This window comes from Saccopteryx leptura, chromosome X (genome assembly GCF_036850995.1).
Source record: "Saccopteryx leptura isolate mSacLep1 chromosome X, mSacLep1_pri_phased_curated, whole genome shotgun sequence".
Taxonomy (NCBI): Eukaryota; Metazoa; Chordata; class Mammalia; order Chiroptera; family Emballonuridae; genus Saccopteryx; species Saccopteryx leptura.
In genome coordinates, this window is record NC_089516.1 from 112,074,641 (window position 1) to 112,097,269 (window position 22,629).

The window sequence follows — 22,629 nt, forward strand, 5'->3', positions numbered from 1 at the left end:
CCCTAAGATCTATATAATAGCAGAACAGCCATAATTGTTGAACATTAATATATGAGTCCAGCCCACAGACCACTGAGGTGACCCTGAGGGATTAACAGGAATCAACGTACTACCCTCTTTAATTAAGTAGTGTTGAAATGGAAAAGAGAGCTAAATATCCTCTGAAAACACACACACACACAGACACACACACACACACTACCTTATTTATACTCTCAGATGTGTTTTTAAGAGAACGAACCTAATTTTTGAAAAAGCTATTACTCACCACAGCAAAGACAAAGTCAAGATACTTAATGTTGCTGTTGTTCAGCCTCAGTAGAGCAGTTTGAGAATAGCAGTTGCCAGTGAAGTCAGTTGTGTTGGGCTTAATGTTAATAACTGAAGCAACCTTTAGGGGAAGAAGAGGGAGAGATATGAATTAACCATGTCTACAATAAAATGGTATATTCAAATAAAACCAACTTTAGTGGAGAACAAAAAAAAAATCCTTTTGTCTGGATACTTAAGTTTATAGTGTTTTACTTTCAAATGAAGTTGGCACAGGCTCTCAATCTATGACTCAGAAAGCTTAAAAAAAAAACAGGAGGGAAGCTTCCTTAGTAATAAGCCACATGAAAATACACATGTTTTATGGAGCATAAGAACTACCTGTCTGGCTTAAGTCACAGGACTCTGGAGATGGGATTTGTTCTTTGGCATGCCCTCTGTAGCCTCAGTGGAATACTGCAACTAGAAGTGTCATCCTGTACTTGAGTCTTCTCATTGTTGGAGAAACAGATTGCTGCACTGTTCCCGTACATCAAACTACAGTATATGTTTCAGATAAAAGTATGAAGGAGTTATGTTTAAACTGACTGGAATAATGATCAACTCTTACATTCTCTGATCTGCTGATGGCAAACAGAGAGCCCTTTAAACTGCTAGGTTTCCTGCTGCCCTAGATAATACATTAACAGTGACATTAACTCATCATGGTTATAGTAACTCCAAACTTATTGAAACTCAATGAATCAACATCCAATCTCCATTTAAAACGCCATATTCTAAAAACACTACTCTTGAGCTGAATGTATAATACATTATTTAAAAGGAGATGTGAATAGGATGTATCCATAAAAATAAACGACTGTACTTTATCTTGAGTGATATAGACAACTCTACCTTATCTTGAGTCACGTTCAGCTGCAGCCCCATGGTAGCCAGCAGACAAGTACCATTGCTATTATTAACTGAATAGGATCCAATATCTGGTTTTTCCTTTGGAGTGGGTGTTGTAGTTGGAGATGGCAAAGTGGTGGGTATGATGGGCACCACAGTGGTTGAACTTTTATCTTTATCACATAGAAACTCTAAAACAAAGGACAAAATAAACTAAAGTAGACTTTTTCTTAATTTATAAAGCCAGCAAAGAATACACTGTTTCTCACAATAGAAGTTCAAAAGAAGAGAAGGGCCCTGGCTGGTTGCTCAGTGGATAGAGCATTGGCTTGGCGTATAGACATCCTGGGTTCGATTCCTGGTCAGAGCACACAGTAGAAGTGAACATCTGCTTCTCCCCTATCCTTCTCTCCCTTCTCTCCTTCTTCCCCTCTCTCGGCCAGTGGCTCAACTGGTTCAAGCATCAGCCTCAGGCACTGAGGATAGCACAGTTGGTTCAAGCATCAGCCCCAGATGGGGGTTGCTGGTCAGGGCACATGCAGGAGTCTATTTCCCCTCATCTCATGGAGGGAAGGAGGGAGGAAGGGAAGGAAGAAGGAAACAACTGACTATGTCCTTATCTCCTCCAAGTAAGGGTGGGGAAGGCAAGAAATAGTCTTCATATTTGTGTCAAGAGAGATCAGATGCACAAAGAGCATGAAGTGACATTCTTAAAGCTGCATGACAATTTGATGGCCAAATGAGTTCCAAAAATCCACTTCAGGCCCTGGCCAGTAGGCTCACTGGATAGACTGTTAGCCTGGCATGCAGACATCCTGGGTTCAATCCCCAATCAGAGCACACATGAGAAGCAACCATCTGCTTCTCTTCCCCTCTCTTTCCCCATTTTCTCTTTCTTCCTCTCCCACAGCCAGTGGCTCAGTTAGTTCAAGCGTTGGCCCCAGGCACTGAGGATAGCTTGGTTGGTCTGAGCACGCTAGTCTTGGTCTGAGCATGTCACTCTCAGGCACTAAAGATAGCTCAGTACTTGAGCATCAGCCCCAGATAAGGTTTCTGGATGGATTCCAGTCGAGGCAAATGGGGGAGTCTGCCTCACTATCTTCCTGCCTCTTACCAAAAAAAAAAAAAAAAAAAAAAAAGGAAACGAAAACCTTGATAATGTATTTTAAACTAAATGATGCAGAGTTCTCAAACTGCTACTTCATATACATATACAATTTCTAAGAGTTATGAGACAGCAAATAAGCTCCAGACACATCCAAATGCTTTATCTATTCACACATGGCCAGCTGCACATCCATCTTTTCAGACCCTTAAGTCCCTTTATTTTCAAAGAACCTCATTTGCCTCATATGTGAAAACCAGAGATTTAAGTTTGAATACATTTTGCCCTATCGTACGTGTGCCCTCTTCTGTCTCACATACACACATACAACCACTATAAGGAAGGATAGTGTTTACCAGAAGATAGTTTAGAAATCATTGAAAGATTTATATACAAATGAACCATTATTTGTGTTACCCTTACAGCAAAACATAGGCATTTCAACCTCTTTTTAGGAAGTGTTGGTAGTTTCCCTGAGCTGGTGAATGAGAAATTATTTCATTATCATAATGTCATATGAAAGTTACAGAACCAATTTATAAAATTTAAAATTAGAACCCAGAAATCTAATTTCTATGCCTTTGTCTTGGATCATCAAAAGAGAAAGAGCTGAGGATAAAATAATTTTTGAGGATTTGTTCAAACAAAGACTAGGTTTAACAGCTAAAAACACTATGGGTAGAACATTTTAAAATACCATTCCACAACAGGTACATTATAAACTTAAAATTGCAAGGTCACCAAGAATAAGAATTGCTATCATTTAAAAAAATGTCATAGTCCAGTGTAAACTATGAATAAATATTAGTATATGCAAGCTTGTAGGTAACAACTTGAAGTAAAGCTACCTGGTATATTCATCTTAAATTAGGACCCAAGTACAGAAATATATACTTTAGTCACCTTTTTTGCTCACTGTGCCATTTTGGACAAAAGCTTGTACATGAACATCCCAGTACTGCTGGACAACATCATTCCTTTCTAAAGTCAATATACTGTTGCATCTAAAGATGTCATCCAATGGAATGCTGACTGCCACCAGTTCGTGAACAGTAAAAATTTCTGTAAAAAAAGACAACAATAGCTGTGGTCAAGAGGGTAAGAAAAATATGATAATATAAAAATATATACAAAGGACATAGGGCACGACCTCTTCAGGCAACAAGGACACATTCACTGTGGTTAAAACACAGGGCATAAGAGAAAAGATGGAATGGAGGTTAGGAAGGGAAGACAAGCTGCAGGTGGTTACACTCTGAAGCATCTTATTTGATGTAAGGACAGGTTAGTTGGGCTTTATTTTGTTAGTAATGTAAGGTCAGCTTCAGTTTTTAAAGCTGGAAATAAATAACACATGCATCATTTATTTTAATAGAAAAAGCAAACTTGTAAAGGACAGAGGCAAGGGAAAAACGTTAAGGAAAGTCATTTAAGAGGGAAACCAGTTAGAAGGCTGATGATGTGGTTCAGGTGAAAAGCGAGAGGGATGCATTCGCTAAGATGAGGAGGCAGAGGCGCAGAGGAAGAGAGCGAAGAGGCCAAATTGAACACGCATATCTAATTAAGGTCGAATCACCAGGACAGTGATAAAACAAAGAAGAGAGATGCATTAATCGAGGATTTGATAGTAAATCCTTATTTTTGTACTATTATCTCAAAGTTAGTTATAGTAACTACATGAGCTTTTGAGCCTCTTCTTAAATTTAAAGACTATTCATTTCATGAAATCTTCAGAATGTGAAAGCAATAAGTTAAAGCTATTCTGTACAGAGTATTTATTATAATAAAACTTCAAAAGGCTATGATCCCACTTATCCACTCAAATGGCTTAGCTTCTTTTGATAAAGCAACAAGGGAGGAGGGGATTATTTAAGGTCCATAATATAAACTGCCTTAAGTGCCTCTCCCGCCTGTAGCAAGGCAGCCAATTCATGATACCTTGGCACCCCCTAATGGCCAAAGGGAAAAAAAAATTATACCAATGAACTAGAACATTTTTTTCCAAAACTGTCTTCACCATTAATGAAACTAAACAGATACAAGAACTAGCTGTATACACACAGACATCAAAAACAAGTGAAAAGAAAGAAGTTGTAGATATATTGCAATTACACTATACAACTATCATTTTTAGACTATGTATTGTCTGTGAACATATTTTTGACATATATATTAGTCAAGTATAAACACATAGACAGGAAGGCTATATCCTAAATTCGTGAGAGTGGTTATCTCCAAGGAGGCAGAAAGGAAAATGGCATTGGGGGGTGGGTATAAAGGAAATCTCAAGTGTATCTGTAAGATTTTCTTTAAATAAAAAGAGGCAAATATGTAAAGCGATGCCACTTACTAATTCTCAGTAATGGGCATACATGGACCTATAATTTTAATCTTTGTAGTTTTCTGTATTGTAATCATGAAAAAAAATTTTTTTTTAAACTTGAGCAGTTTCAAAGTCACTTCAATTATCAGATGCCTAAAAAGAAAACACTAAATCATTTCAAAAACCATCAACAGTCCATTTAAGGAAGTCTTTTCAAATTCCAAATAGTCTCAACTATTACATAGATACTAGTAATAAAAGAATTTGCATCTTCCCTTGGTTAAAATAAAAGGTGGGCTAGATAGATGTTAACATCTTAGAATCCGAAGTTTTTCTGCCAAATCTGTCAGATTAACCACCACCTCCTTTCCCCGCTATCTCCTTGGTGCAGGCACTCATTACGTACATCATACTTTATTAACTATACCAGTCTCTTAAGCTGGCCTGTCTGTCTGCAGTCTCCTCACTTCCAAATTAATCCTGTAGAACATTCTTATATTAACTACTGCCTCTGCTTTTGTGATATCATTCTTCTCTTTAAAAACCTAAAATGGTTCCCTTGTGCCTAACCCATCAAGCTAAATGCCTTTCCTTGGCTTCCAAGGCCCCCTATAATTCAGACCCACTGCCACCTAGCCAATTTGATCTTCCTTCTACTACACACACAGCCTCTATTTTAATCAAGCAGCTCTCCATTACTCCTGCACATACTATACTTCCCCCTGCTGGAAATACTCAGATCAAAATTCTCCACTAACTCAAATTCTTCATTAGTGGAGTTTCAGCTCAGGTCCTACTTTTCACCCTTCCAATGTGCACTGACCTCTCCTTTCTCTATGTTCTTTCTTAATCAGGATCCTTTGTGAGAACACTTTAAATCTGGCCTCTTAACTACAGGCATGCACAGATGGGCTCAGGGAGTATGTACCGTATGCGGAGTTCTGTCTGTAATTTGAGAAAGAGGGTCTAGACCTTCTCTCACATTGTCAGAAAAGATTTATGAGCCCTCCACCCCCCCGAGCACAAACCACAGCAAATTCACAAGGATCTCAATACTTTTCAATTTTTCCATGTAACTTGAAAAAAATTTCACTTTGTGTCTCCAACTAGTTTTTAAACTCCTTGAAAGTGAGGGGCAAATCTTATACTAGTTCTGAAAGATAGTGTAGGGTACAAAACAATATATATGACATCCCATAAAAAAGAAAACTGGCCTCAGTTATCCTCTCAAACTAAGAGACCAGTAAAAATACAACTAGGATTTGATTTCCAAGTCTGTTTCTGATAACTCCCATTTTGTACGAGCACTTTCATTTCTGGGTCTTTAAAATATATTTTGATACCCGTATATTAAATGAGTCATTTATATCCAGGTCTAGTCTACTGAAACCCAAGTACCTGTTTCTGGGGTCAGAATGAAATACTATAGGTGAGAAATGCTATGTTACTACAAAAACACCATGTTAACTCAATCTCACAGAGGGAGAAGAAAGGAGAGAATTGTATCCCTAACATTATGGAAATCTCCATTACACATGCCTTCAGAATTTTATTTTTTTTTCTTGGACTGACAGGTGTTCACAGTCTTTCTTTTTTTTTTGTATTTTTCTGAAGCTGGAAACGGGGAGAGACAGTCAGACAGACTCCCGCATGCGCCCAACCGGGATCCACCCGGCACGCCCACCAGGGGCGATGCTCTGCCCACCAGGGGGCGATGCTCTGCCCCTCCGGGGCGTCGCTCTGCCGCGACCAGAGCCACTCTAGCGCCTGGGGCAGAGGCCAAGGAGCCATCCCCAGCGCCCGGGCCATCTTTGCTCCAATGGAGCCTTGGCTGCGGGAGGGGAAGAGAGAGACAGAGAGGAAGGAGGGGGGGCGGGGGTGGAGAAGCAAATGGGCGCTTCTCCTATGTGCCCTGGCCGGGAATGGAACCCGGGTCCCCCGCACGCCAGGCCGACGCTCTACCGCTGAGCCAACCGGCCAGGGCCCAGAATATTTTAATACACATGTCAGTTCTAGTAGTTATAAGGGTGACCTAATTACCAATGTTTCCCCAAGTTCATTTTGGCCTGAAATTGCCTCAAAATAGCAGAAATGTTGGCTCCAGTCATTTCACCTTTAATTAATCATCATTAACTTTTCAGTCAAAATCTTATCCAAATGGTAAAAAGATTTGAAGATAAAGCATTTGTGCTGGTCTTAGATTACTGAACTTGTACACATTTAATATAGTTATTAGTAAAGGCTTTGGTCATTGGTTCAACAGTTGTTGAGTACACACTATTGAATGAAATAAATAGTAATAATTATGTGCATGAACTCTGTAGCTCAACAGACTTTGGTTCAAATACCAGCTCACCCACCTACTGGCTGTATGACTTTTGGGAAAGTCACTTAATCTCATCAAGCCTCATTCCTTTTACCTTAAAAATTGGGATAATATCTACTTCTCAGGCTTAGTGGTAAGGATTAAGTAAGATGCAGCTGGTGACACTTAGCATACACTCTGGTACAAAGTATAGCAAATACTGTATCATCACTATGAACACCTTGCTGCATGTGGGGGTGGGGAGGATACAAAAACATAAAAGTTTCCATCCATTCTAGTTAAGAAGACAGACATGCATAAGGATGATTTTTAAATTATTCACATTTTCTATTATTAATAAATAGCAAGAGAACATAACACAAATCCAATTATTAAGGTTACCTTTCTCCTTAGCATCAGGAAATGTTGTGTTATCCCTAGTATCATAGGAAAATGATATGCTTTCAATCGAATAAGTAGACATCGCCTTTGTAAAATTCACAGTCCAGGAAAAACCAGATCCAAATTGCACCTCAATTTTGGGACCATTCTGGTCATCCTCACAGATGCTTCCATTGTATGTTGCATTGGCAAGGTCTGAAATGGTTATAGTTTTCTAGAAAAAAAGAAGTTTGATTTGTGGATGATTAGATAAAGAAGATGTGGTATATACATGCAATGGAATAATACTCAGCCATAAAGACGACACATTGCCATGTGTGACAATGTGGATTGATCTTGACAGTATTACGCTAAGTGAAATAAGTCAGATGGAAAAGGACAAAACCCATCAGATTTCACTCATATACAGCATATAAAATGAAAAGAAACAAACTAATAAAACAAAGAGAAACAAGGTCACAGGTACAGACAACAGACTGGTGGTCACCAGAGGAGAAATAGAATGAGGGAGAGTGAAGCAGGTAAAGGGGTCAAATGCATGGTAATGAATGAAACTAGACCCTGGGTGCTGAGCAGGCAATAGAGTATACAGATGCCATATTATAATCTTGTACACCTAGAAGGCAATAATGTTATTAACCAATGTTACCTCAATAAATTTAATAGTAATATAAGTAAATAAATGAGATGAGGTTGGGGGAAAAGAAGTTTGGGAGTCAGGAACAATCAGGCAGTAATGAGCACCAAGCGTTTTAGCAGGATGTGCTGCTCCAGTCTGCGTCACACATGTCCCAAGGCTAGACTGCCCTTTGCCTGATGTGTTGTGTAAACCAGTCTCAGCTACATACCAGTCCTCTTGACAAATACATGTAGATATTATGTCTAAAAGGAAAAGGAAAACTAGTCTGAACTTCTGTTCTTAATTAAAAAAAAATCAGGTTGTAAGCAGGCAGGAGCTCAACTAAAAGAAAACAAAAAGGCAAAGGGATTGAGCAATACTGCCAAAACTGAAGATTTTTAATAGCAAACTCTTAAAAAGGAACAGGCTTTGATGTTAGGCCATCTTAAAGCATTAGAGAAGTAGTTAGAATACCACGGCAACTTCAGATCACTCGCCTTTAAGCAACTCCAAAACAACAACAACAAAACTTCAGACACCCAATGAATTCCAATACTCTTTCCAACACCAGTCAGAGTAAGTATACATTTTTTAAAAATACAGAATTTAAGTGTTAAGTCAGTTAATGTATGAAATCTTACCTATGTTAATGTATGTAAAGGATAAAAAGTGTAAAATTAAATTTCTGCCATAAAACTCAAAGGAAAACTAAAATACTTACATAATTTTTGCTTGTAGTCTCATAGTGTATTGTGAAATTCATCTGCCATTTTGCATAAAGGCAAGTGGCTTTTTCTGAATCTGTCAAATTGAGTTCTAATGCATAAGATGAGACAGCTCCTAGATTAAAAAAAATAAGATTTTTTAAATTGTACTATTATATGTATAATATATATATATATATACACACACACACACACAGAGAGAGCGAGAGAGCGCGCGCGCTATCCACCACTGAAATTCAACTATCTCCAAAATGAAACAAAGAATTTTTAATAGATACGATATCTTCGTGATTGTTTTTCTTTGTAATTTTTGCGGAACACTATTGACAAATTAGCATTATCTCTTCCCAGAAGAATGGTTACTTGACCTAGGATGCTTAAGTAATGGCACAGACTGGTGACATTTCCCTTTTGTCTCCTAATCATCTGTTCATCTGTGCCTCGCTAGCTTTGTTTTAGGCAATTATAGTTTCCTTGTTTAGATTTTTGTCTGTTAAGGTAAATGAAGTAAGGGATAGCTTGGAAGGGGTGTTAAGCTCCTGCTTCTCTCAAACCAATTCATGGAACTTTCTCTACAAAATGGACAATTGATATTTGACAAAGGAGATAAGAGCATACAATGGAGTAAAGACAGCCTCTTTAATAAATGGTGTTGGGAAAATTGGACAGCTACCTGCAAAAAAATGAAACTAGACCACCAACTTAAACCATTCATAAAAATCAACTCAAAATGGATAAAAGACTTAAATGTAAGTCGTGAAACCATAAGCATCTTAGAAGAAAACATAGGCAGTAAGCTCTTTGACATCTCTCGCAGCAATATATTTGCTGATTTATCTCCACGAGCAAGTGAAATAAAAGACAGGATAAACAAATGGGACTATATCAAACTAAAAAGCTTTTGCACAGCTAAAGACAATATGAACAGAATAAAAAGACAAACCACACAATGGGAGAACATATTCAACAATTAACTTTGGTTATTAACTCTGATAAGGAGTTAATAACCAAAATTTATAAAGAACTTGTAAAACTCAACACCAGGAAGATAAACAATCCAATCAAAAAATGGGCAAAAGAAATGAATAGACAATTCTCCAAAGAGGGCATACAGATGGCCAATAGGCATATGAAAAAATGTTCAACATCACTAATCATTAGAGAAATGCAAATTAAAAGCACAATGATATATCATCTCACACCAGTCAGAATGGTGCTCATCAACAAAACAACACAGAGTAAGTGCTGGCGAGGATGTGGAGAAAAGGGAACCCTCCTGCACTGCTGGTGGGAATGCAGACTTGTGCAGCCACTGTGGAAAACAGTGTGGAGATTCCTCAAAAAATTAAAAATGGATCTGCCTTTTGAGCCAGCTATCCCACTTTTAGGAGTATATCCTAATAATCCCAAAATACTGATTCAAAAGAAGATATGCACCCCCATGTTTATGGCAGCATTGTTTACAATAGTGAAGATCTGGAAACAGCCCAAGTGTCCGTCAGTAGACGAGTAGATTAAAAAGCAGTGCTACATATACATAATGGAATACTATGGGGCCATGAGAAAGAAGGAAATCTTACCTTTTGTGACAACATGGATGGATCTGGAAACTATTAAGTGAAATGAGCCAGGCAGAGAAAGAAAAAATATCATATGACCTCATTCATTTGAGGAATCCAATGAACAATGAGAACTGAGGAACAGAATGGAGACAGAGGAGGGATCAAAGGGACCAGTGGAAAAGAGGACAGAGGGAAAGGGGATGATAGGACAGGATAAACCTGAAGGGAAGGGGGGAGGGTCTTGTCAGGAGGGGGGCAAAGGAGATGTTGAGGGGAACATGGGGGAAGGGGGAATGTATTCTGGGCGACAGTATAATCTATGTAAACACAATAAATTAAAATCAATTTAAAAATTAACAATAGATCTGATGTTCTATGGGCTTGTTTCCTTAAAGCCTGTGACCAACTATATGAACTACAACACACAAGTGTCTGATGTGAAGAGGTGGGATAACTCTTTTGAAGCATGTGTACCATGTGAGCAAAGGAACAGGGTTGCAAAGTCTGTTTGACCCAAAAGCAAAAGGTTAATTTTTATAAATGTAGTATTTGTTCATCATCTTGTTTCGCTTTAAAATCCAATTGATTAGAAAGGCTGGTGGATCCTTTGACATGGACTCAAAATCATTTTCTGCATTGTCAACCTGCTACTTCTTTAGGCAGAGAAACCATCCAGAGACAGAAAAGCCTTGAGACTTCTCCACTAACCTGACTCAATCTTCTACACTAGGTTAAACACAGAGATGACATTACCTGTTACTCTGGAGAGCCCGAGGACTAAGGTACTATATGTTGGGAAACACGCTAGCAGCATAAATGATGGTCAGCCATCTAAGAATTTTCTTCACTGTCTCACACATTACCCAAAGGCTGAACTGTTTCCTGTTAAGATAGCTGCAGATCCTTTCATGGTATCTGAGCGATCCAGCATCATCTACAAGTAAGAACATGCTCCAGACTATAAAGTCCTCAGAGGGATACCAAGAAGGCATGCCTTCAAGCTCTTCACAGAAGCCTGTCATCAGGCTCCGGAGTCCAGGCTGCCTTGCCAAGCCTGAATATTATGTTAAAGCTTCTGGTTACTGGCAGTGCCTCAAAATGTTGGCTAAGGCTTGAAAAGACCTGGTGAGGCCTAAGTGGGTTTTACAGCCATTCTTTTGTAAATACAATATGGAATGGAGCTTTCATCACTGACACACGTGTATCCTGGTAGCAGTGCTGAGAACCCCAGCTCATAATTCTTCCCATCAGCTGGAGGACTGCTTTTTATATTCTGTGTCTCCCAGCCTTGTTTAAAGTTCCTAGCTTTAGCATATTTTCCTTGTAGTCAAAGCATTCAAAACTATTAGAAATAACCCAGAGAAGCCTTGCGTAGATGAATCATTTACTTTTCAAAGATATTAGAGCAGGGGTCCCCAAACTGCGGCCCCCTGAGGCCATTTATCCGGCCCCCGCCGCACTTCTGGAAGGGGCACCTCTTTCATTGGTGGTCAGTGAGAGGAGCACATTGACCATCTCATTAGCCAAAAGCAGGCTCATAGTTTCCATTGAAATACTGGTCACTTTGTTGATTTAAATTTATTTGTTCTTTATTTTAAATATTGTATTTGTTCCCGTTTTGTTTTTTTACTTTAAAATAAGATATGTGCAGTGTGCATAGGGATTTTTTCATAGTTTTTTTATAGTCCGGCCCTCCAACGGTCTGAGGGACAGTGAACTGGCCCCCTGTGTAAAAAGTTTGGGGACCCCTGTATTAGAGTAACAGAAAGGATACCACATAAAACAATAGTATCCATGTGGGCCAAGGTGAAGCTTGATGAAACAAAAGGTACAGGTTGTGGTCTAAATTTTCCACTACAGTAAATGTACCACCACATGAAATCTGACATCCGAGAAATGCCCTGAGAGCTCTGGCACTTTTATTCCTGTCCTGTCCTAGCCTCTCTCTCTGGGAGAGTTATTCCTTCCACAGAGTTTACTTCAATGTCTGTTCGATAGCTCCAACTGCACAGGGACTGCTTTTACTCCAAGACCGCTTACCTCCAACTCAACAATTCGAAAACTAAAACTCATCCTTCTCCTTACTCTAAGCCGGTCCTCTTCTCAGCCTCTCCGGCTCTGAATGAAAGGCTCAAAAGTATGACAATTACCTTCTGCTTCATTTTCTTCATTAAGTTCTATTGATTTTTCCCTCCAAATTCTCTTAAATCCAATTTTTGTTTTTTATTTCTACTCCCATCCAACACCTAACCCCTCCTAGACCCCTCCTAGCTGCTGCTCCTAGAAATGCTGACAGATTAATGGTCCCTGAATACCTCTTCCTTTGAAGACACAAGCATGTTCACAAACTTTTATTGGCTCCAAAATTCCCATGTTCAATTCAAATTCCTCTCCCTGGCTTTCAAAATAATCCTTAATATTTCCCACCAGATTCCTTCAACTTTTCTCAAACCATTTTCCCAGAACACACCCTTTGATCTGGTTAAACTTGTTCCACAGGACCCAAATGCTATGCTGCATGCAATCCCAACCCTTAGACATTGTACTTAACATTTGAAATTTATTTTCTTCTACTGACCTAAATGTTCGCCTCAGGAAGGATTTCACTCTCAAACACACCCCCCCCCACCACAACATACACTGCTTTAAAAAAAATTTCTGGAAGATACAACTGCCTACTTTAAAAGCTGAAAATGTCAGATATTTGCTTCCCCAGCCTCGGTGGAAGCAAGGATGGGATCTTGTGCCAGGTCCCCCCTAACAAAGGCATCCACACCACAATCTGAATAGGAGAGCTGGGGAACAGAGCCAGGAATGAAATCATCACTCTCAGGTGGAAGTTGCTACAGCAGGATCAAGCTCCCAGGGAACAAGGCAAGCAGACTCGGTAGTGGCAGTGGCCAGTGGTACATGACGCAGTTCAGTGCGTGGCAGTGGAAACGCCGTTCAGGACCATGATTTGGGATGCTGAACCAGACCTTGGGATATATAGCCAGGAGCTCCAGTCATTATGCATCACCTAATATGCATATTTTAAACTCCTTTTTAATTTAATTTTTTTACAGAGACAGAGAGAGAGTCAGAGTGAGGGATAGACAGGGACAGACAGACAGGAACGGAGAGATGAGAAGCATCAATCATTAGTTTTTCGTTGCACATTGCGACACCTTAGTTGTTCATTGATTGCCCTCTCATATGTGCCTTGACCATGGGCCTTCAGCAGACCGAGCAACCCCTTCTTGAGCCAGCGACCTTGGGTCCAAGCTGGTGAACCTTTGCTCAAATCAGATGAGCCCACGCTCAAGCTGGAGACCTCAGGGTCTCGAACCTGGGCCTTCCGTGTCCCAGTCTGACGCTCTATCCACTGTGCCACCACCTGGTCAGGCTAATATGCATATTTTAAAGGAAAATTTTAATGATGTGCAACATGCACATGGAAAAGTGCATAACATATGAAAGGGAAAACTGCACACAACATTAAGTATGTAGCCCAAAGATTTTTCACTAATGGAACCTACTTGTGTCAAGAAACAGAACGTTCCAGGTACTCCCGAAGCTCCCCTGACTCCCCCTTCCAGTTACCACTTCACACCCAGGGGTAACCATTACCCATTATTTTGATTTCTAACAGGATAGATTAGTTTTGCCTGTTTTTCAACTTTATATAAATGGAGTCACTCAGGCCCTGGCCAGATGGCTCAGTGGACAGAGCATCAGCCCAGCGTGTAGACGTCCCAGGTTTGATCCCCAGTCAGGGCACACATGATACTTGACCATCGGCTTCTCTTCCCCTCCCTCTCTCCCTGCATTCTCTCTTCCCCTCTTGCAGCCAGTGGCTTGGTTGGTCTGAAAGTTGGCCTCAGGTGCTGGGGATAGCTTGCTTGATTCGAGCATCAGCCCTAGACAGGGTTGCCAGGTGGATCCTGGTCGAGGGTGCATGTGGGAGTCTGTATCTATATCTCCCCTCCTCTCACTTTAAACAAACAAACAAACAAATAAATAAATGGAACCACTCACTATGCTCTCTTTTGTGTCTGGCTTCTTTCACTCAATATTATGTTTGTGAGATTCACTCTAGTTATTATCTATAGTTTTTCCATTCTTACTCTGTATGCATAGCTTTCTATCATTGGGTGACTACTCCAATATTCATCTATGCTACCAGTGATGGACATCAGGATAGTTTCTAGTTTGGTTCTATTACAAATGGACAAATCAGTGAACCTAAGTGTATGAGCATCTTTTGAGTATATATCTAGGAAACTGTAGGGTCAAAGGGTATGCATCTATCCCAATATATTTTAATAAATTCCTTTTCTGCTTAAAATCAATCAGATTTTTATTCATATCCATGAGTCTCAATTTTGTGTGCCACCTATGTATGGAATCATACAGTTCTTAGCTTTTTCTGATTTACCTGTTTCATTCAGTATAATGTTATCAAGGTCCATCCATATTGTCGTAAATGATACTATGTCATTCCTTCTTATGGCTGAGTAATATTGCTAACTTTAATTATCTAAATAAAAAAGAATCTGAAAACAATCAATCATATTTCTGTTGTTTACAATTAATAACCTGAACTGATATGCTATCCATTTTTCAACAGCCATTTTCTCCATAAAGATTTCCTTGACTAAAACGCCCTGGAGGAAGAGAGTGCATATCCCAACATTTCAATATATCTCATACTATCCTGAGATTATCCACTTATTTGATGCCTGCAAACTCTGTCTTCCCTATTGTCATAAGTCCCAAAACAGTTTTCAACTGTCACTTCTCAAAAAACTGACTGCCATGGTAAATTACAGCATACAGCAAGTAATGTGTTAACTAATAAAAAAAAGTACCAAAGTCTGTGAATGCATGATACATATGGATTCATGATTCCCTTTTGCTAATGTCTCTGCAACTCATTTGAATTCCAACATGCTACCTTAAACAGATGATTTTACCTATGCCACAGCCCCTAGAAGTATATCTTTTATATGAATATCATCCATCATGGGTGTCATGATGGGGGAGACTGTCTATTACGTTTACACTATCTCTTATTCCTAGTACTGCTGAATACATATTAGATTTGCAATAAATACTTATTGATTATATCAAGGTAAAAATACCCTGCAATAAGGACCTGAAATATATAGAGCTTAATTTAATTACAAGAAGCCCAATCTTTTAGCTCTGCCAAATCATGAACTCAACCTATCAGTCTTTTGGGAACTCCTTCAACCCGCATGTCAGTTTTCTTAACAAATTTTGACATGGACTCCAAGCTAGAAATAAAGCTTTACTCATAAGGTAAGTTTGTATTTGAAACATTATACATTGGTAAAAAAAAAATTGCCAACACAAGCCATTTCCATCCTTATTTCTGTGTTTGATTTTAGAACAACCAAATCATTTTTGTTTAAAGGCTTTATGTCATTAAAAAAACCACAGGCGAATATATCCTAGAGTGTGTAATTATAGGACTAAGTTTATTCTCCAAAGAAAAGAAAAAGGCAATCCTCAAAACAACTTTGTCAAATTCAAATACCTTCTCAATCTTTTTCCAAATAGATCATTTATAGGTTCTTTTAGAACTCAGAACTTATTTCTTAAAACATAAAATACTGCAAAACAAACAAAAAGGCTAGGTTTTACAAGTCTGTTTGACCCAATATAGCTAAAAAATATCTATTTGTAAACAAGATGGGGTAGTTGGGAACATAATACTGGTGATAAAACAAAACTAATAAAAAAAACCGAAACAGCCTGACCAGGCGGTGGCACAGTGGATAGAGTGTTGGACTGGGATGTGGAGGACCCAGGTTCGAGATCCCGAGGTCACCAACTTGAGCAAGGGCTCATCTGGTTTGAGCAAGGCTCACCAGTTTGAACCCAAGGTCGCTGGCTCGAAAGGGCTTACTCAGTCTGCTGAAGGCCCACGGTCAAGGCACATATGAGAAAGCAATCAATGAACAACTAAGGTGTCACAACGAAAAACTGATGATTGATGCTTCTCATCTCTCTCCATTCCTGCCTGTCTGTCCCTCTCTCTGACTCTGTCTCAGTAAAAAAAAACAAAAACAAAAAACAAAAAAAAAAACAACAAAAAAACAACAACAAAAAAAAAAAACCCGAAACAATGAGCTAAGGTGATTAAGAGCCCCATTCCTGGAGCTGAGCTGGAATTCAAATCAGGCCATCCAATTCACTAGCTGTGAGACTCTGGGCAAGTTAACCGTGTGAAGCATTGTACTGTACATATTTCTCCAATAGGTTTTTCAAAAGCATGTAAAACTTTCAGCACTAAGAAACCTTTGCCAGCAAGTTAGAGATTCCAGCTTACAAGCTGGAAGGTTACCTATAGGGAACCTTCCCAACTTTGAGGCATATGTTTACTTTCATTGTATTAAGTTATGGATTCTTGTCCTCAAACTCATCTATTCAGAATGATGTTGAGCAAAGGGTCTTAAAAAAGAACAGGCCATAGGCATATACTACCTAAAAAAGAACAGGACATAGGCATATACTACCTTGTCTACTCTTTCTTTTTTTATTCATAGGTTTAAGTCAGATTAACTGTTCCTCATATACAATTTCTCACTTACATTCCTAATATAGGTACAATCATCACATTCAGTTGCTGACACTTTTGATTTCTGGTAAATCTCTTTAAAAAGAAAAGTAACAATAGCTTGCAAGCTATAAAATAATTTAATTTTTCCCTTTATTGAATTTATTGGGGTGACACTGGTTAACAAAATTATACAGGTTTCAGGTGCACAGTTCTACAACACATCCTCTGTATATTGTATTGTGTGTTCACCAGCCCAAGCCAATAATTTAATTTTCTAAGGTCAGACAGTGGATAAGGAAAGAAGATGCAATGCTATTCAACTAATGGAAAGTGCTTACTGCTGAGTCACGTTTGGCAGGCCTCCAGAACTACCTTGCACCACATAGTAGGATATGAAAAGTACTTATATACTTTTGGATCAGAGATCTCTGATCACTATAATATGAAATTATGATCAAAATGCTTTTGTCACTATATGAGGAAGAGCAGCCTTCCTGCACCAATGGATCACTTAAGTCATGCAAACTACTGTGAAAAACAAAAACTGATCACAATTCCATCCAAGGATATAGAAGAAGAAAGCTGCACTCACGGGAAATGTCTGAATATCTGTAATCCTGTTAGATGTGTTCATCAATGACTGATGGATGAATAATAAGACTGTCCTTTCAGGTAGCTATATTAAAGTTAGAACAATTTTAGCAGAACCTTGAAATCAAAGTTATCAGTTTAACCAAATGTGGTAAGACCACAGAAAAATTTCAATGCTTACGTTCTCTTTCAGACCACCCTCAAAAGGAGAGAGGCTGTTTCTTTGTGAAAACCATATTCTCCTCACCAAAGACTTCCTTGTTTTTCATGTTAACCTTCACTACTATGTAGGTATATCTGAAGGGGTACAGGTAAGATACTAGCATTATTATAGGGGATTATACTTTAGTACATCAGTTTATAATTATCTGTGCTGTTTAGCACTGACCTTGAAGTTCTTAACCCAAAGACACACAAAAAATCTTCTTGTAAAACATAATTAAAGATTCAAGAAGAATAAGGAGACCAGATTGGTCGAGTTCACCATCACATCCCCAGTGCCCAAAAATGAATACCCTCAACAAAAATTTTCGGAGGCTTAAATACACACCAAGCCCTATACTAGGTAGGTACAGGGAAATAACAGTATATAAGATAGACTCCGCTCTCAGGAAAAAAATACCATAGGGGAGACTGAACTGGTACTGTTAGGGGGAAAAAAGTGTAAAATAGGCTAGTGTAATAGCCTAAGAGTTAAGAGGTGGGAAAATCAAGATTTACTTCTGTTCCTTCAAATGCTCACCTGGATGGCCTCTTTCCAATGCTCAGGTCTCTGCTCAAACATCACACAACAGTGGAAGGCGTTCTGACCCCATCACCCACTCCTGTCATCTGCTTATTCCTATTACACAAGATCTGCTGCACTTTCTTCATAGTGCCTGTCACTATCTGAAATTCTATTATTTACCTGTTGGGTTGTCTTCTGCTGCCAAATTGTAAGCTCTCTGAGAGCAGGGACCTCATCTGTCATTTGCATTGCTCCACCTATCCCTTTCATCTAATATAGCAGCTGGTGCACAGTAAGCATTAGACAAACATTCGTGGAGCCCTGGCGGGATAGATAAGTTGGTTGAAGCATCCTCTCGATGCAGAGGTTGCCGGTTTGATCGCCGGTCAGGGCACATACAGAAACAGATTAGTATTTCTGTCTGTCTCTCTCTTTCTCTCTAAAATCAATAATTTTAAAAAAAAGTTTTTTAAAAGATAAATATTCACGAGAAGAAGGGATTCCAACCAGTGAAACACATATTCAGGGTATTTCTATGAGGTTTTTCCCTCCCCCAAAAGCATCAAACCTATAAAACCCAGAAGTCACTAGTTATAAAAGTCGATAACCACAGAATTCTGAAATCTCTGATGTCACACAAAAGGAACACAGTTAGGCAATGATTTTAGGAAAGGATTTTCATTTAGTGCTCTTTATAGTGCTTCTATATAGCTCTTTTCCAGAAAGTTCTCTAGTCAGTTACAAATGAAATAAATATCAGCATAATTTAATCTCTGTGGAAAAGACCAATATGTAGCCTCAGTTAGTTTCTATACTTATTTTAAAGAAGCTATTTTTAAAAAGTAAAGTCACTGGTGAAGCTTGGATAGAGTTATAAAGTCACAAAGTGGCACAGCTAGAACACTAAGGCTAAGGAGACTATAAATTCAGAACAGATAATCTTTTATGGGTACCCTCCGTAGTACGCAGGAATAGCATGAGATTCGTAACAAGGACCTCAGAAATATTTATTGTTTTCAAAACCTTATCATCTGTAGCCATTTTTATATATAAAGCCAACATGCAAAATGCACCAAGCAACTGAAGATCTGCTACATTTTCAAGAGACAAAACCACACAGAAGGAGTTAGCGCCACACTGAACCAACAGCTGTTAGAAAAAAAGCAGCTGTACAGAAGAAATGGTTTCTATTTTACCCGGGTACATTTTAAAAATCTGATCTGGGTACATTATTAACTTTTATTCCTCCAAATCCTGTTCTGAACTTAGAAGTGAAAGGAATCAATCTTGGAAATCTTCAAAGAGGATGAATCTAGTTAGTCCCAATCACTAAATGGCAAACTAACAGATGAGCTGATAGATTGTTTTATGTGTTTCTTTTTGCCTGTTTATTTTTTGCAGTGAGAAAGCACTGCTTTTATAAAAACAAAACAAAAAACAAAAAAAACCTTTCACTAAAAAACAAACAAACAAAAAATGTAATGACATGAAAACCAAGAAGTAGGACAACTATTATTTTTTTCACTTTCCCTAAACAATAACAGTGTTGTGTGTGTGCAGATTCAACTGGCACTGAATTCCTGGTTAACAGATGCCTTGGTCAGATGTGTTCTAGTCACTGATAAGGTGCTTTTCTTGTAAACAATCTTCTCTTAGGGTTGCTCGGCCCTCAGTAGCCTAAAAGCTTCGAATTGTGCTTGAGCAGCTTCCACGGTCCCCTTTCAGAAGGGGACAGAAGAGTTTCCTGCACTGTGTGGACAGCTGGACTAGACCAAGGATTCATAAATGTTTCAATGTCAAGATCCCCTTTACTCTCTTATCCACTGAGGACCTCAAAGAGCTTTGGTTTACATGAGCTATATCTATTGGTATTTATAGAAGTTAAAACTGAGAAGTGAGTAAAACACATAAGAGCCATCAGGGTGATGTTGTCACTCATGTGGTTTCTGGAAAACTCCACTGTACACTGGTGAGAGGATGAGAGTGAAAAAAGACAAATAACTTCTTAGTATATTTCTGGAAATAGTTTTGATCTGACAGACTCTCAGCAAAGATCCTTGAGAACCACTAGTTCAGATTATCAATAATCCTTCCAGTGTTATGTATGGCTTTGGAGCAAGATTTCTCAACTTTGGCACTATTGACACTTTGAGGTAGATACTCCTTTGTTTGGGGGGGGGGGATGTCCTGTGCATTGTAGAATATTTAGAAGCATCCATAGCTTCTACCTATTAGATGCTAAAAGCAATTCCCAGTTGTGACAAGCAACAATGTCTCCAGATATTGTCAAATATCCCCTGATTGAGAATCCACTGTTCTAGGGGGCTGATTTTATTCTGATGAAATGTGAATTATAAAATGTGCACTTCTCACTGTCTTCTCAGACCCTTAAAATATCTATTTCCTTTCCACTCCCATCTGGTGTGTTCCTTCTGTTTTTTGTTTTGTTTTGTTTTGTTTTAATTAGGTCACAAACAGCAAGAATCAGTGTGTAGCAACAAACAGGATGATTCAGGTCAGAAAGAGATTCTGGTCAAAGCTCACTTCTAAGGCATTAAACTGGCTGTTTATGGGGTGGGGGGAGTGTCACAGCATAATCAGCCAACATTCCCCCAGCTATTCCAAGGACATAGTAACAGCCCAATCCTTAGTAAGTTCTCTACCCTCCTCCTCCTTCTCTGAAAACCAGGTAAATACACAGTTAATTGCACGATAGGGAAGAAGAAAACGAGCTTATGAAGTCAAAGAGGCATACAAGACTCAGATACACCTCAAAGTCTCACATCTGGGAGGCCCTGCCAACTGAAACACTTGGGGATTTGGGGCTGGGAAAAGTGGCAAAACTGGTAGAAAACTGACATTTCCAACACCTCTAAGTCAGATATTCACTCCCTACGGAAGTCCCCACTCACCCCTTTATTCTCCATTGGTTAGCCCTGAGTTTTCTTACCAGCCACCTTCGGTCCCTTCCGCCTCAAAACTCCAACGGCCAACTCATATCCAGCATCACTCCTCACCACTTTAACGACCCTCCCTCCACAGTCTCCAATTCCTACCCACAGAAGCCTCCAACTCACTGCCCCTCAGACTCCCCTGTCATATCTGGCCCGCTTCCCCCAAGTTCCTTACGCAGGCACAATGTTCTCCCTCCCCAATTTTCTCTCTCGCCCCGTACATTTCCACCATCTTCAAAACTCTTCTCTGATCCTCGGAAACCCGGACTTTCGTAATTGTCTCTGCCGCTCCAAAATCAGCACGTATCGCCCCCCTAAGCTCACTCCTTAGTGTCTTCCCCAAGTGACTCTCCCTAACCCGTTCCGCTCCACTCATCGCTCTTCCCTGCCTACTCCCTTGGCGTGCAGCCCACCGCCCCCCCTTATTGACCCTTCTTACTCTCACTTGCCCTTTCCCCCGCAATCCCTCGGTCAGGTCTTCTCTAGGTCAATGCTTTGCCACCTGGGGTAAGCGCCACCGCCCCATGTCAGCTGTTCAGGCTCTCGACTTGTTCCCCCTGGGACCAGTCGGGCAGGTTGTGGCCTTTGAACTGGGCGCCCCTGGCCCAGGCGGAGGGACTGAGCAGGAGGGCCCGACAGCTCACCCAGGACGAGGCAGAGCAGAACGAACCCCAAGCCTGGCATCGGGCATTGGCGGAAGCACACCATGATCCCGCAGAGCAGTCAGCGACGACTAGAACAGCAACACAGAAAAGCTCAGAGGAAGCGGAGGGAGACCGTCGCTGACCACCGACCACAGCGCCGTAAAAGCCGGGACTGGGAGCTTCAGTGCGGGTCATAAGACTAGGGGCAGGGCTCTTTCTTGTCTTCAGCCAATCTCTGCGCTTGAAAGCAGCGAGAGGGGTAGTGATGTAGGAGTGGGTAGGCGGGGCGACCACGCCCTGACTCTTTGGTTCACGATCATTCTAACGCTCTTAAGAGAGATGCGCGGACGGCTTTATCTGAGGCGAAACGAGGACGAAATCGGGAGGTGTAGATGGGAGAAATTATTTCAGTTCACACTCCTTGAGGGAGAAGAGGATAATTTTGCTGGGGTAAAAATGCTTGTAGGCCTGGCCTGTGGTGGCGCAGTGGTAAAGCATTGACCTGGAATGCTGAGGTCGCTGGTTCAAAACCCTGGGCTTGCCCGGTCAAGGCACATATGGGAGTTGATGCTTTCTGCTCCTCCCCCCTTTCCTTCTCTCTCTTATTTCTCTATCCTCTCTAAAAATGAATAAATTAAAAAAAAATAAAATCTAAAAAAAAAAAAAAATGCTTGCTAAGCATTACCACGAAATACATACCGAAATCATACAAGATGATTTTTCCAAGCACTGCTGTTACCTATGCAGTTCATGCTGTTAAAATGGACAAGGGAGTTAGTGGGTAGTATGGAGTCATTGACTGCCACAACAGGACGTGGTCTTGAAGTGCACTAAGTTACGACACCCTGTTTTTCAGATGGGGAAATTGAACTCAGAAAGAGGAAGAATCTTTTTTAAATGCAGAAAGAAAGAAAGAAATGAGATATAGAAAAATAAAACAGAA

General features: G+C 39.8%; 1 protein-coding gene across 3 annotated transcripts in view; it reads right to left on the minus strand.

The window, feature by feature from the left end:
* Positions 1-21,879, minus strand: part of LAMP2 (lysosomal associated membrane protein 2) — a 42,568-nt gene extending 20,689 nt beyond the window's left edge. For 2 of the 3 annotated variants that reach the window (XM_066356573.1, XM_066356576.1), the window contains exons 1-6: positions 21,687-21,879; positions 8,637-8,755; positions 7,297-7,510; positions 3,170-3,328; positions 1,165-1,352; positions 269-391 (exon numbers count right to left, since the gene is read on the minus strand). In XM_066356573.1, the coding sequence (XP_066212670.1) occupies positions 269-391; positions 1,165-1,352; positions 3,170-3,328; positions 7,297-7,510; positions 8,637-8,755; positions 21,687-21,750 (867 nt within the window). In that variant the 5' untranslated portion in view covers positions 21,751-21,879. The remainder of the gene's footprint in view (positions 1-268; positions 392-1,164; positions 1,353-3,169; positions 3,329-7,296; positions 7,511-8,636; positions 8,756-21,686) is intronic. The other variant, XM_066356575.1, reaches the window with a different exon arrangement.
* Between the last annotated feature and the right edge of the window lie 750 nt (positions 21,880-22,629).